We start from the raw sequence: 15,866 nt of genomic DNA on the forward strand, positions 1-15,866 counted from the left end.
GTAACACAAACTTCCACTTTTAAATTTTTATTCTGTTATTGATATTAAATTTGTCGTTTATATTTAATTATTTTACTCATTAATCTTAGCTTGTTTGAAATGAAGAAATATGCTACCTCAACACGCTAATAAGATGGTGGTTTTAATTGAGTAAAATTAATTATTTATGGTAAAACAATCTCTTTTTTGTTTTAAATTTTACAACCTACAGTAGAGCACATATTTTTTTCATCCTTTGCTGACTATACTCTATATATTTTGAAAGATTTTGTTAACAAATATGTTAATACCATAGTTAAAAAAATCTTCTTTTTTTTTAAATTATATACATATTATATTAAATATATAATTTTTTTTAAATTAAATATGTATTTAATTTAAAAAAAATTATATATTTAATATAATATGTATATAATTTTAAAAAAAAAATTTACTATGGTATTAACATATTTGTTAACAAAATCTTTCAAAATATATAGAGAATATAGTCGAAGTAAAGGATGAAAAAAATATGTGCCTTGCTATATATATGGCCAAAGTAAGTTGTAAAATTTAAAACAAAAAAAATTATTTTACCATAAATAATTAATTATACTCAATTAAGACCATCATCTTATTAGCGTGTTGAGGTAGCATATTTCTTCTTTTCAAAACAAGCTAAGATTAATTAGTAAAATAATTAAATATGGACGACAAATTTGGTACCAATAACAGAATAAAAATTTAAAAGTGAAAGTTTGTGTTATTATTTATGAGAGTTGCATGGGTTAAACGATATCCTGTATTAGAAAATGCAACCTTATACCTACAACCATAATGTTAAACCAAAATATATAATGGGCCACCAATTTGCATTCCTACATACTCGTTGACCCCATTCTGCACTTCTTATTACTTAGTACACTCATGTATATAATAAAAGGCCTTATTTGTATCTTCCTTTATTATAATTAACCCTATCTCTTATATTCTTTCTTCTTTTTTGGAAAAATCTTATTTTATTATTTAATATATTGAAAACAACAATATATATATCAAGCTAATTATTTATATTATTTATTTTTTAATTAAACATACATGACTTAAAAGAGTATATTATTTATCAAATCTATTTATTTTATACATTAAAATTATTCATTATATATTTGTATATAAATATATGTGTTGTTTAATTTTTTTAATGTATATTTTATATTTTTAACGTATTTGTGTATATTTTAAAAGATCGATCACAAGGTCACCAAGTAATTAATCTTCATGTATATATAGATATTCAATAATGTGCATTTAGATATCACAAAACTAAATACTTTTTTCTTTTTCCCTTAGCACTATAGTAGGTACACTCCATTGAACGAAGCTACCACAATATTATTCATCACTTTAGTAACACCACTGCAAAAGCGTCACATTCAATCAATTAATTTACCATGCATAGCATTAATATGAATGTATGTGATCGTTTGGATATCCATATATATATATGGCTATTTCATTTCTATTTTAATAATATTGTCTTTTTTTTTTACACAAAGTCATATAAAGAAAATAACTATAAATATAGATTTATTTATTAAGTATATTTTAATAGAAATGATCAAATTACAGGCAATGACTATAATAAATACAATAATTTTAAATATATTGTCATGTGAATTTAATGACTATTAATATATTATCTATAAATTATTTATTGGATATGTTTAATTTTAACTATTAAAACTAATTTATTGGATATCTATAAAATCGAGATATGAGAATATATTTATAGTCATTAAATTAGTTTTGATTAGATTCACTGAGAGAATAGAATGTACATAGTTGACTAGGCTAGTTTCAGACGCCAACTTAGGGGTTTCCTATATGGACTAGGATCCGGAGTGTTGATTTTATACATAGTAGCAAGATGTGAAGAGGTGTTGTACTCTAACCTATGATATATATGACATCACCTTTTTATGTATGTATGATTTATGCTATATGTTATGTTTATATATAATGTTGGCCTTGTGTATGTTTTATTTGATTCCTTATTGTAGCTTGTGTATGTTTAATTAGCTGTCTACGCAAATCTTTTTATAAAGTAAAAGTTTTTTTTTTTCAAAAATCTGATAGTGCGCTGATTCAATTATAGGCTTAATAGTAAATAGTTAAAGTTTTTTTAAGTAAGTTGGTAACACTCGATTTTCAGTATGATCATGACGCACTGAAATTCAGTATGATCATGACGCACTGGAAATTGGGTCGTTACGGCTAGTGGTTTCTTACCTAAAATGGGATGACAAGCCTTTGGATAAGGAAAGGTGGGGATAAACATAGGAGATTGGCAAAGTTGGAACTCCAGTTCGGCATGGAGGAGGTTGGTGGCGATTTTATCAACAAAACTCGACGGCGGAGCTATCGTAGAAGTTGCAGCGGCAACATAAGGCAGCGTACTTGATGGGTGCAGGTCGTCGATGGTAGCGATGAGTGCTAGCATGACTTTTCCGCAGCAGTTGAGAATATGACCGTCCAGAACAACGGCGTGATTCTTCAAGCATTTTTTTTTTGTATATAACTGGTTATAGGTGGTTGGCTGCAGTAATATGGTTAGGGGCGGTGATGAGTAGGGCTGGAAGTGAGCTGAGCTGAGTCAAGTTAGACCAAGCTCAAGCTCGGCTCACGAAAATTAAGCTCGGTTCACAATTCTCGAAAATATTATTATTTTTCATTAAAAAAGGCTCCATAAAATTATTATCTTATTAAGTAGTGTATACAAAGAAAAATAAAAAAATATTAAAATACCATTAACTATAATCAAGTAAAATGAAATAAATATATTAAGTTTCATATCGATTATATATAATGTAAGAATCGTATAGAAGCATATTAAGTTTCATAAATATAATATTAAAATTCTCCTAAAACTCTAATCAATCAGAATCTTATAGGACTCATCCAGTATAATGCAATACAAGTTTGGTTGGAGGAGAAAAAAATAAGTGAAACTTTTTATTTATAATACACTATTTAAAAAGAATATCTTATTGTGTTAGTAATATTTTATGTGTAGATTTAAAAAGTAAGAATATTTAAATTTATTTTTATTTTTATGATTTAAAATTTTTTATAATCGAATATTGAACTCACTCTAAAATTTTAATTTAATATAAAATTTATCTATTTTATTTCTTTAAACTTAGATTTTATCTTTTATTATTTTATCATTTATAAATATTAAATGACCTTTTCATATATAAAATACTTTTGTCCAAAAAAAATGAAATTATAAATTTATATTTTAGTATCATTTTAATTATTTTTATTGATTACCCAATTTTAATATTAATATAAAAAAAAATATTGCATTCATAAATAAAATATATTCTAATAAAAAAACACTTGATTCAATCATAAATAAGTTTTATTAAATTCAAATAAGAGAACAACAACAAAAAATAACAAAGGGATATATTTACCTGAAGAAAATTGCTTGATGTGCTATGCAAATTAAATGCACACGTCTTATAGGGTTGGCTTAAAACTTAGCTTGAGCCCAACTACCTTGAGTAAGAGAATGTATTTGCTGCTCTAGTTAAAATTGCCACAAACTAAATACATGAAAAGCACTTTTTTTTTTTACCAAAATGAAGAACAAATTAAAGTAAAACCTGACTTATAGAATAATTATATAGTAGATTTTGTAATTAAAATAATAATTTTATAATCAAAATATAATACTTGATATACTTTTATTGTAATTAAATTAAAAAAAAAATTTTTAAATTAAGATTTTTCTTTTGTCTTTTTTATATTTTATCCTCTTTCATCTACCACAATTTTTTATATATTAATATTAGTTATTAATTTAACAATCAAAATATAACACAATATTTTTTTATTACAATTAAAATTGAAATATATCGTTAATATGACAATCAAAATCTATCACATTGTACTCTATTTTATTATAATTAAAATAATATTTTTTTCCAAAACTAATAAATTTTCCCTCTTTTCTTCACTCATTTTTTTTTAGGTTTTTAATCAATATGCCACAATTTCTAAAACTTATTATCTAAACATGTCACATAATATTCTTTTTTTACAATTAAAAAATATTTTTTTTAAATTGAAACCTCTCTCCTTTTCTGTTTCTCTATTTCTCTTCCTCCTTTATCACTCTATCTCTTATATATATTATTAATAATTTATTATATCTATTACATATTACTAATTTCACAACCAAAATATATATATAACACTTTCTAATTGCGATTTAATTAAAAAAAAAATTTACAAATCAATGAAGTCTCTCCTCTCTCCTCTTCTCTTTTCTATGTTCCCTCTCTACTCACATTAGCTATTTTATATATTATTACTAATTATTAGTTGATCATTTAACAATCAAAATATATCACATAATATTTTTTATTATAATTAAAACTAGTTTATTATATATTTTTAATTTGATAATCAAAATGTGCCACATAATACTCTTTTTTTATTGTACTTGAAATAATTTTTTTTAAATAATTTTTTTTCTCTCTTTATTTAGTCACTCTGTTTCTTTTGACTTTTTAAACAGTATACTATAATTTATTAACATGCCACTATTTTTAAATTATTTATTTATATGTGGTTGTTGTTTTACGATCACATTTATTATTTTTTCGATATCCTGACTGAAAATTATTTATCCAAAAAGTACTATTATTAGCTATGTTTAATAATTTAAATAGGTGTTTGTTTCGTGTTCGGTTGCTCGTTAGAACGATGAAGGGTTGATGAATAGGATCGCTTGCAAGAATTCTGTAGGATAAGCCCATTAATTCTACTCCTCTATTAAGTTAGACATTGAGGGGGAAGAACCTAACATAGTGTTGAATGTTGACCCCAATAAGCTTGTCTGTTTAATTTGAGTCATTAAACAAGTGGAGGGAGATTGTACCTGGAAGAAGCATTATTGGGGTCAACATTCAACACTATGTTAGAGTAGTGTGAAGTTTTCTTGGTTCCCCTAAAAACAAAACACAAAGGCTACAAAGTTGGGCCCTCACATATATTTTGTGGCTGCACCTAATACACATGCATCGTGTATGCAAAATTTTACTCAAGTAGTGCTACTGCTGCGTACTGTACGTAATGCATATACGGTATACTATTTTATGTCTATGAATTACTGCATGAATTAAATAATTTGGTTAAGTGTATATATATATCCGCATGAAGAACATGATGATCAGGTAGTCTAAGTTGTTGTACATATATACATACATAGCTAGTCTGATTTTCTTTACTTCTCACATAACAATATAACAGCAGCTTTAATTTCTACCAACTCTCAAAGCAGCCATATGTAATTAATTACTTTAACACTAGCGGAGAAGGACTCATGATTTGATTTTGCAAACATCAAACTCTGCAAGTGTACCATTGTTGTAGATTTTTTTCATCATAAAACCTATGTGCAAGTTTGACCAAACCCTTTGCATCTTTTGACTCTCTTAACTAAAGTTCAACACAAAATCACGATGCCATTGCTCTAGTGTTGAATTTTTTTATGAGATCTTTATTAAGAAAAAGTATATCAATCACACAATAACAACTCCCCAAATTGAATACTATAATTAGAAAAAGAAAAAAGAATGAAGTATGATGTTGAGGATTATGTAATAAAGTGATGTGATGCATTTGATTCTTCATTGCTAAACATACACTTGCACCTAAATTCGGATCCCCTTTCTTTCGGAAGTAAAGTTATTTTGGTTTAAATTTAAAAAATAACCATTTTTCATAAATAATATATAATAAAAAATATTAAAAAAATGTTGAACACCAAATTTTTTAATATTTCTATTAAATTCACCAATAAATAATAAATATTCAAATTCTGAACCGTAAATTGAAGTTAACAGAAAATTAATTACCATACCTTGAATTTTGTGTGATGAGCTTCTTATTGGTTTCAATTTCCATCACTATCACCATTCTTTTTCAAACCTTCAATTCCATCTTTTTCCCATACTTCACATTCATTCACTCTCCACTTACTCCCCGACCCCTCTTCGTTTCTTCTCCAAATTTTATATAAAGAGAGGAGAGGATATAGAAATATAGCACTCTACCACAAACACATTTACTCTCCGTTTCTTTACTTCATCTCCGTTTCTCTGCATTCTATAAGAAAAAATAGTTTACATCAATTTTGTGATTTTTGGTCAAATAAAGCATTATTGAAATGTCTGTAAGAGTGAAATGTATTATGTTCTTATTCTTGTTGGTTGTGCTACAACCACTTTCCATCAAAGGTAGGTCAACGGTTTATGTAAAAAATAATGTAGAGGGCAATTTGAATCTCACCATTCACTGCAAATCTAAAAATGATGATCTTGGACCAGTGGTTTTCAACCCAAATCAATCCTATCGGTTTACTTTCTCCTAATTTCTTCCCCCACAACATTATTTTTTTGCACTTTTTTGTTGGACAGGTTCATGTCATTGGTTTGACATATATGAAACTGTCCAATGAAAAAGTGCAAAAAAAATAATGTTGTACAGAAAAAATTAGGATTCAAATTGCCCTCTACATTATTTTTTACATAAACCGTACATAAACCGTTGACCTACCCTTGATGGAAGGTGGTTGTAGCACAACCAACAAGAATAAGAACATGATACATTTCACTCTTGCAGACATTTTCAGTAATGCTTTATTTAACCAAAAACCACAAAATTGTTGTAAACTATTTTTTCTGGTAGAATACAAAGAAACGGAGATGATGTAAAGAAACGAAGAATAAATGTGTTTGTGGTAGAGAGCAGTGTACCCTCCCCTCCCTTTATATAAAATTTGGAAAAAAAACGGAAAGGGATCGGGGGAGTAGTAGAGAGTAAATGAATGGGGAGTAGTAGAGAGTAAATGAATGTGAAGTATAGGGAAAAGATGGAATTGAAGGTATGAAAGAGAAGGGTGATAGTGATGGAAATTGAAACCAATAAGAAGCTCATCACACAAAATTCAAGGTATGGTAATTAATCTTCTATTAAACTTCAATTTACGGTTTAGAATTTGAATATTTATTATTTTTTTGTAAGTTTAATAGAGATATTAAAAAAAGTTGGTGTTCAACCTTTTTTTTATATTTTTCATTATATATTATTTATTATATATGGTTATTTTTTAAAATTTAAACCAAAATAACTTTTCTACCGAAAGATAGGGGATCGGGATTTAGGTGCAAGTGTATGTTTTTAGTAATGGAGAATACAAGTGTATGTTTACTACATAATCAAATGCATCACATCACTTTACTATATAATCCTCAACATCATACTTGCTCTATTCTTTTTTCTTTTTCTAATCACAGTATTCAATTTGGGGAGTTGTTATTATGTGATTGATATACTTTCTCTTAATAATGATCTCATGAAGAAATTCATCATCAATGGCCCGTCACCATCATAATTCTCTATTTCCAACATTAAAGCAATGGTATCGTGTTAGTCTCTCACTTTTGATTAGATTCACTAAGAGAATAGAATGTACATAATTGACTAGGTTAGTTTCGAATTCCAATTTAGGAGTTTTCTATATAGACTAGATCCGGAGTGTTGATTTTATACATAATAGCAAGATGTGAAGAGTTGTTGTATCCTAACCTATGATATATATGACATCACCTTTATATGTATGCATGATTTATGCTATATGTTATATTTATATATAATGTTGGCCTTGTGTATGTTTTATTTGATTTCTTATTGTAGCTTGTGTATGTTTAATTAGCTATCTACGCAAATCTTTTTATAAAGTAAAAGTTTTTTTTTTAAAAAAATCCGATAGTGCGCTGATTCAATTACAGTTTTTGGTAAGTTGGTAACACTCGATTTTTAGTATGATCATGACGCACTGAAATTCAATATGATCATGTCGCACTGGGTCGTTACGGCTAGTGGTTTCTTACCTAAAATGGGATGACAAGCCTTTGGATGCCATGTTGGGAGACAAGTTCTACAATTCCTTTTTCACGTTGTCCATTTGAATATGCACTTTCTCCGCTACACCTGTATCATTAAGCAAATAATAATAAAAAATAAAATAAATTTGAAATTAATAGATATACACATAGAATTACAGCGTAAATTTACCTACCCCCTCCCCCCTCCGTTGACAGATACGAAGATACTCATCGAGAGTCTTATGCGTGGATTGCCTTTCAATATCCCGGTATGCTCGAACCTCCTGCTTTTTCAGTGAACTTGCAGGGAACTTAGCACCCACATAACAAGAAGATTACAGTTACAGACCATTATCAGCAAATTAAAAAATAAAAAATAATAATTAAAAACTGTTTGATCATTTATTTTTGTTAAAAAGTCTAGACGGAGAGTATTTAAGAATGAGTGAGTGAAAATAAGTGACTGTGGTGACTACATCACTGCTGGAGCTGGAATAACTTCACTCACCGTTTAATTTCCCACCATACAAACGACTTCAATATTTAAGTGACTTCAATATTCAATCATAAATTGCCACATCAGTAAAAATGCGTTACTTCGGCGGTGTATGAACACGTTTGTATACACTTTTCTTGTACACCTTTCACCTTAGTTATACAAAATGATCGATATGAAGTCAGAAAAAAAATTGTTTTTTATATCACAAAAAAAAGTATATAAGAAAGGTGTAAACAAAAATGGTTCAAATATCATTTCTAAGGGGTAAAAAGAAAAGAAAAGAATACATCAACTCAACCATCTACTAACTTTGAAATCTTGCAATTAGAACCATGTAATTGGATGAAAATGTAAAAATTTTTTACAATATCTTGTATCAAAAAAAAATTTTTTTCCTTGTAAACACATTATAGTTGGTGACTTGGTGTGAATCATAAGAGATAAGACCATAGGATTCCCTTTAGTAACTGCAAATTCAAAATCAAAAAGATTATTATTGCTATAAAGTAAGATAGTACTTGACATAGGCCAAATCAAAGTGAATATCTGACAAGAACTTCCAACTTTAGCATCATTATTTGAAAATTTATCAGCACATGGGAGAAAAATGCTTCAAGTACATTTACTGGGATATATTGCCTTACATACTGTAGGTGAGGCAACTATACAAAAATAAATTAAACTAACTATAATAATCTAAATAAATTCTGAAATATGTACAAATTATAAATAGTCTTTTGTATAAATATGTATAAGTGTTAAGTGTATGGTGGGTTCCTTTGGTGGGGTTCACATTTCAGAATACCCATTTGTGACATACATTCACATGGCTATGAGAAAAAAAAAAGTCAAAACCATACAAGAAGATGAGATTCTCTAGTCTCTAGAGCTTTCAAAATCCACATTTCACCTTATAGAGAGAATTTATCTATGTTTTTTTTAGCATACTATTATTTTAGACATCGGCAAGTATAAAAATTAGTATAAAGTTTACTAGATATTAATATAGATAATAGTTATATTCTTTTTTTATACATTAATTCTCTAAAAAGAACAATAAAAGTAGGTAGGTAGCTTAAAATATACACCCAGATAACATGCATAAAAGAAAATACAAACAAGTAAGAACTATCAAAATATAGCAACTTTAACAAACTTTCTACTTAAACTTCCATTAGACAGATAAATCTAAACAAGAAGGCAAATAAATCACATATTATTATCAAAATAATGAACAAAAAGCATATTCTATTAAGCATGTTACAAAAGGGAAATATTTTTTTTATAACTTATTTTTCCTATACACATCACTTTATCAATATAAGATCCAAGTGGCTCCCACACTCTTCGTTTAAAAATGGAATAGAGAAAAAATAAGTTGAAGCAAAAAAAATGCAGTAAATTGCGGTGAAAATCTCAAAAACCACAAAATTGTTGTAAGAGCTCAAAATAAGCAGAATCTGTACACACCTTTGACGAAATATCGCGAGAAATTGGGTGAAGAGAAACAATGTGTAAACTGTCAACTTCTCTATGCTTGTTGTTCTCCCAAAGTACTGATCCCTCTTCAAACACAACTACTTATATATAAATAAGGGAATGATCATCAACAGTAACATCTACTTGTATATAAATAAAAAAACAATAACATGAGAATCTAACTAGAAAGTCAAAAACCCCGTGTTCAAAGATGGAACTATACCCAAAAGGGTTAAGAAAAACGCAAGCTTTCACCTCAGGAACAGAACAGAAAAGCCATGAGTGAGCGACTCATTGATTAAGTTTCTGATTAAAAAAAACTTTATTGTGAAATCCTAACAGTGAAGAAGAATGAAGGGAGCCCAACAAATGAAAAAGAACCAAAAAGGGGAAGGGGGAGCAGTGATGTTTGAAGAGTTAAATAATAACCTTTGTATCAAACCAACAAACACTTGGTGTGCGTGTGGTTGTTTTTGAAATAAACTGTTTCAATGCCAGCAAAAGACTCCTTCTGCTTTGTTTCTAAGGTACACTCTGTGTTTCTTCTATGATGGTTCCTCTGTTTTTTCCCTCTGAAGCTTCGGAGAAAATTGCCCCTTGGAGAAGAGGAGAGAAGAGAGAGCAGTTAAAGAACAGAACAATCCTGTTTTCCAAGCCAGATCCACCAATCCTGTTTTCCACCACATGAAAAGCATTAAAGAAGAGAGCAAAAAGAACCAAAAGAGAAAGTCTCTGCTTTTTATGTGTAGGATGAATGATCTTTGATCCCATAAAATCATGGTACCAAAAGCAAGAAGAAGACGTTTCAAAAGAATAAGAAAATGAAAAAAGCGAACCATATGTATTCAGCAATGATCTTCTGCTCATACTCCTTTATCATAAGTTCGGATGATGCAATGTGGCTCTCCAGTGATGACTTGTGATCCAGTGCAAGTTGATGTTCTTCCTTAACTCTGTCTCTCTGGATCTTCATATTTTGAAGTTGTTCTTTTTCTTAGTCTCCCCTGGTTCCAGAAGTTGAAAAGCTGGGTTTTCTTAATGAAGTTGAGAAGCTGGGTTGAGAAGTTGTTCCTTTATCCAGCGGCGTGGGAATCGGCGTCGGAAGCCGCGAGTTCCGGCAAACGGGGCAGGAGCCATTAAGCCTAAGCCAAGAGTCAAGCCTGCACTCCGGCATCATCCTCACACAGACATATGGAACACGTGGGGTTCTGTCCGATATTACTGCTATCCCTGCTGAACTGAAACCTCGGATACGAGTTTATCAACCCCACCGCGCCGCGCTCTTCGTCTCCGTCTTCGTCATCATCGCCTTCTGCGACGAAGATTATTCGTGGGAGAACGACGCCGTCACGGTGGGTGGTGGCCGGGTTGTTAATATTATTGTGAGGGTTGCGGTTACGGTTGCGGTTACAGCAGAGGTAAGAAAATAAGATGAGGGTGGAGAGGAGAACGAGGAAAGCAAGGGCTATGTAGCCAAGGCCAAGGTGGTTGAGGAATGATGAGGTTGAAGACATGGACATGGGTTTGAGGAGAGGAGGAAGAAGAAGGAAAAAGCGTTGTTGTGATTCTTTGGTGAATCCATTTGTGAAGAGTGAGAGAAAAGTGAGAGAGAAAGAGTAAGCGTGTGATGATATTTTAAGAGGGTGGGACGGGGGAGAGAGTGGTGCATTTAATAGTACAATTCATTTATTATAATTTCACAAACTTAAAGGCCACTCACGCAATATAAAAAGTAGTGTACTGAAATTACCACAACCACAAAAATAACATATTCCTCCATAGTCCTTAAAGAACCTCATAGACGATTCCTCAAATCAAAGTGTGCGTTGGAATCGAATCTATATACAATAATTACAAATATCTACTGTTCTTATTTGTATTGAAACAGAACTTGCATTGCATTGTAGGGTGACAAGAAATAGTAGAGGAAATGTTTTATCAACTTTCTTTAAAAAAGAAAAGAAAACAAAAAAAATAAAGACTGGTAAAGTCACATGGAGTCCTCTGAACATATCCATTGATCTTTTTATAACTGTAGTAATGAGGTCCCCCACTTCTGTCTAGTCCAACCAAATTGTTACCATCCCTCTAATATTGACAAAGTAAACGAATGTATAAAAAATAATTCGTTAATTATTTTTGATATGCTAACTACAGTTGTGTAATAAGTATAAATGAAGTTTTGGGTGTGTAATGCCTAATTATGGGACTCATAATTGGTTTCAAAGAAATTGTTAGTGTCGATTTGTTTAAAATCGTTACCAACGATTTGTGTGAAGAGGAAGAATAATTAGAAAGCTTTGGATCAACAATCAATGGCTAGAATCAACTTAGAAAATGAAAGTACCGATTTCATAGTTGTAGAAAATCTTTAAAAAATATTTGTCTTATTTAAAATCGTTAATCTCATTTTCACAATTTTTTGTCTTTTTCTGAAATCGTAAATCACGATTTCTTATGACATTGAAAACACCCATATCAATATATTACACTAAATTAATGTAATATCAATAATGTATTACACTCTTTCGATTGTAATATCCAAAAAAATTAGCCAAAATAATTCATAGTAAACATAAATAATAGAGTTCACTTCCTCTTGGCGAACTCCATATAAATTGTTTTTGAAAAAAAAATGTATTTTAGAAATTAAAATTAAAATAAGTTGTTTTTAAAAATAATGTTTTTTATTTAATTAAAAAATCTAAATAATTAATATTAATTAATTAAAAATTAATTTTTTTAAATAAAAATTTAAATAGTATTTTTTTAAAATAACTCTTAACTGCTTGGAAAAGAGAGAATGAAGTAATGAAAGGAGGAGAAAAAAATCTTAACTATATCAAATTATCAATTAAGTATTGTAGAAAAAAATAAAATTAAAATTTGTAATTTATATAGTATAATTCGAAAAAAAGAAGAATTCAAAGACTCTCTCCACTTATATTACGTCCCTATCAATCTCTCATTCTAAGACTATTTTTACGAATTTTAATTCTTTTCAATTTCTCTTTCTTATATATATTTTTTTCTTTTTTTTTATATTCTAATATTGAAAATAAAAATATATTACGTATAGAATAAATTAAGATTTTTAACGTATAAATATAAAATTGCTAAAAAATATAATCATAAAAAATATAAAACATTGGAGTATACCAAAAACAAAACATTGGAGACTTGAACAAAAAAAATCATAAACCGTTAATTGTAAGCACATTTTTAAAGTGGCTAAAAAAAGTGCTAGGTCCGTCAAAGTTCATTCGTCAGATCGAGCATGCCCATGAAATAAATATACCAAATATCTTTTTTTATTTACCTTTATTATTTTATGCAGTAATTTTTTTAATTTAATTTTAGTATAGAAATGGTATCATTTTTGTTTAATTATATTTATTATTTTGAACCACTGTTTAAGTGATCAATGTAAGATAAATAATCTTATATATTATATAATTAAATATACGTATAAAATTATTTTATATTAATAATATTTTAAAATTAAATTTAATTTTTATGCATAAAAAGTTAAAAACCCAAAAAAAAAGGTGAGATTTATTTTGGGGGAAAAACGTTTGACATTTAAGTTTGTTGTAATTATTGTGAAAGATTTTTGTCGTAATTGTTCAGGGATGGAGCAATAATTGAAGAGCGTCAAAAGATGCAAGGGGTTTGGTCAAACTTAGAGTGTTAATGTGAAAGAGGAGGGAAATGATGTCCTATAAAATACACAGCTACTACATAGGTTTTATGATGAAAAAAATCTACAACAATGATGTACAACAACTTAGACTACTTGATCATCATGTTCATCATGCATATATATATATATATATATATATATATATATATATATATATTTAATTCATGCAGTAATAGTTTGGGTTAATTTTTTTTATATTGATTAAATATATGTAATACATTATTATTGAAAAATTAAGTATTTTTTTTATATGGTGTTTTATACAAATTGGATGATCAGATTTGTTTAATGGAAAAAATAAACTACAAATTGGAGGGTCCGATTTGCTTAAAAGAAAAAATAAATTCCAAATCGAAGGGTCCGATTTGTATTTTTTATTTTTTTATTTGTTAAAATAAAAATCGGATGGTCCGATTTTAACATTAAATTTTTTTTTATTTTTAAGATCACAACTCGAACTATTTGATTAGAATTTTTATTTATTTTTTATTTTTTTCTAAACTCAAAACGAACCATCCAATTTCTACTAAAACACTACTGACACCACATGTATGGAAAGCTTCTCTCATTTCTATAGTGTTGTATCACTCAATCCTCTCCACCACATCAAAAATAAAAAGTGTAATAGCTAGTACTGTAATTCATAGATATAAAATAGTATACAGTATATGCATTACGTACAGTACGTATAGCAGTAGAACTACTTAAAAATTAATCAACCTTAAAATGCCAGTTACTATTTTTCATAAAATAAAAAATTATTTAATTTTTCAAAACATTAATCAAAAAGATACAATTAGTCTTTAATTAACAATGTCTAAAAATTATTAGTGCTTTAGCACATTTAACCGGTCTTTTTGTCTTTTTATAATTAGAATAATTTAAAGGCCAAATATTATAAATTTATGTTTTTTATACGGAACTAAATAAAAACTTCGAAATTAGAATATATTATCTTGGTGCTCTAAGAACCAACTTTAAATTTTTTCACAATAGACAATAAATATATATATATATATATATATATCTTTTTAATATTCTAATATTGAAAATAAAAATATATTGCGTATAGAATAAATTAAAATTTTAAACATATAAATATAAGATTGCTAAAAAATATAATCATAAAAATTATAAATTAATTTAGTACTTACTAAATATTAAATCATTCAACAAAATTGCTCTCTAATAGTTCTACCAAATAAATATAATTTTGTCGTCAATTAGTTATAACTCAAATAGCATAATTTTTCTATATTTACTTAGAAGTTGTGGGTTCGAATCTCCATATATTTAGTAAAAAAAATGATATAATTTTATCTAACGAATATTAAATTGATTTTTTTTTTATTATTAGATATCTTTTGTAATATAAAAATAATTTATTCTTTTATATGTATAATGTAAATATTGTAGTTTCTTTCCCATTTAATACTAGTGAAATGTAAATCTTATTTAAATTATTAAACATAGCTAATAATAAATGAGATATGAATTATTAACACATGAATTATCACACAACAATACACACAAAGATCATAAAAATTAAGATATAATATTTGGTAATGATATTGTGTACGTGTAGAAAAGAGACGCAGATGGGAGAGCAGTGTGAAATTTTCTTGATTCCCCTAAGAACAAGACACAATGGCTACAAAGTTGGGCCCTCACATGGTACAGCTTATGATAACGCCTTCCACCACTCTTCATTCATTCATGTTTATTGCTTTGGATCACACGTGTTCACTTTTTGTCTCAAAAAAATTATATATTCTTTGTTTCATAGAGAATGGCAAACATGCTGGGGTGTTTTACACGCGCCATGTATGTGGTTGCTCAATGTTCCCTTTCCAAAAATAGCGTAACATGAAAAAGAACTTTACGTGAAAATAGAAAGTACCTATAACCCTAATAATACCCCCTTCCCCCCCCCACCCCAACCCAACCCCCAAAATTATTTTTCTTTTTTTTTATATAAAATGGTAAAAACTTAAATTATTAAATAATTTAACTAATTTTATTAAATTATTATCTAATAATTTTTTACATTAATTTTATATAAAAATAACTATAAATAAATTTTTATTAAAAAATATTATGATAAAAAAATAAAAAATAATGTTGTATCTATTTTGATTGAATGTCAAAAATAATAAAAAAAATTGTTTAAATGGTGTTGAATGTGGTATTAAAGTGTTAATTAAAAAAATATCACAGGAAGATGTTATATCTCGATAAATGAGTG

General features: G+C 28.0%; 1 protein-coding gene across 8 annotated transcripts in view; it reads right to left on the reverse strand.

Moving 5' to 3' along the window:
* Positions 1–11,571, reverse strand: part of LOC107635031 (uncharacterized) — a 40,083-nt gene extending 28,512 nt beyond the window's left edge. For 4 of the 8 annotated variants that reach the window (XM_088485150.1, XM_088485145.1, XM_088485146.1 and 1 more), the window contains exons 1-5: positions 10,755–11,570; positions 10,348–10,588; positions 9,910–10,016; positions 8,135–8,251; positions 7,947–8,046 (exon numbers count right to left, since the gene is read on the reverse strand). In XM_088485150.1, the coding sequence (XP_088341276.1) occupies positions 7,947–7,978 (32 nt within the window). In that variant the 5' untranslated portion in view covers positions 7,979–8,046; positions 8,135–8,251; positions 9,910–10,016; positions 10,348–10,588; positions 10,755–11,570. Of the gene's footprint in view, positions 1–2,268; positions 2,782–7,946; positions 8,047–8,130; positions 8,252–9,909; positions 10,017–10,347; positions 10,589–10,754 lie in introns of those variants that run through there. The other 4 variants (XM_088485144.1, XM_088485143.1, XM_088485149.1 and 1 more) reach the window with 3 other exon arrangements.
* Positions 11,572–15,866: the final 4,295 nt, after the last annotated feature.

Source organism: Arachis ipaensis, chromosome B4 (assembly GCF_059453495.1).
Source record: "Arachis ipaensis isolate K30076 ecotype BB chromosome B4, ASM5945349v1, whole genome shotgun sequence".
Taxonomy (NCBI): domain Eukaryota; kingdom Viridiplantae; phylum Streptophyta; class Magnoliopsida; order Fabales; family Fabaceae; genus Arachis; species Arachis ipaensis.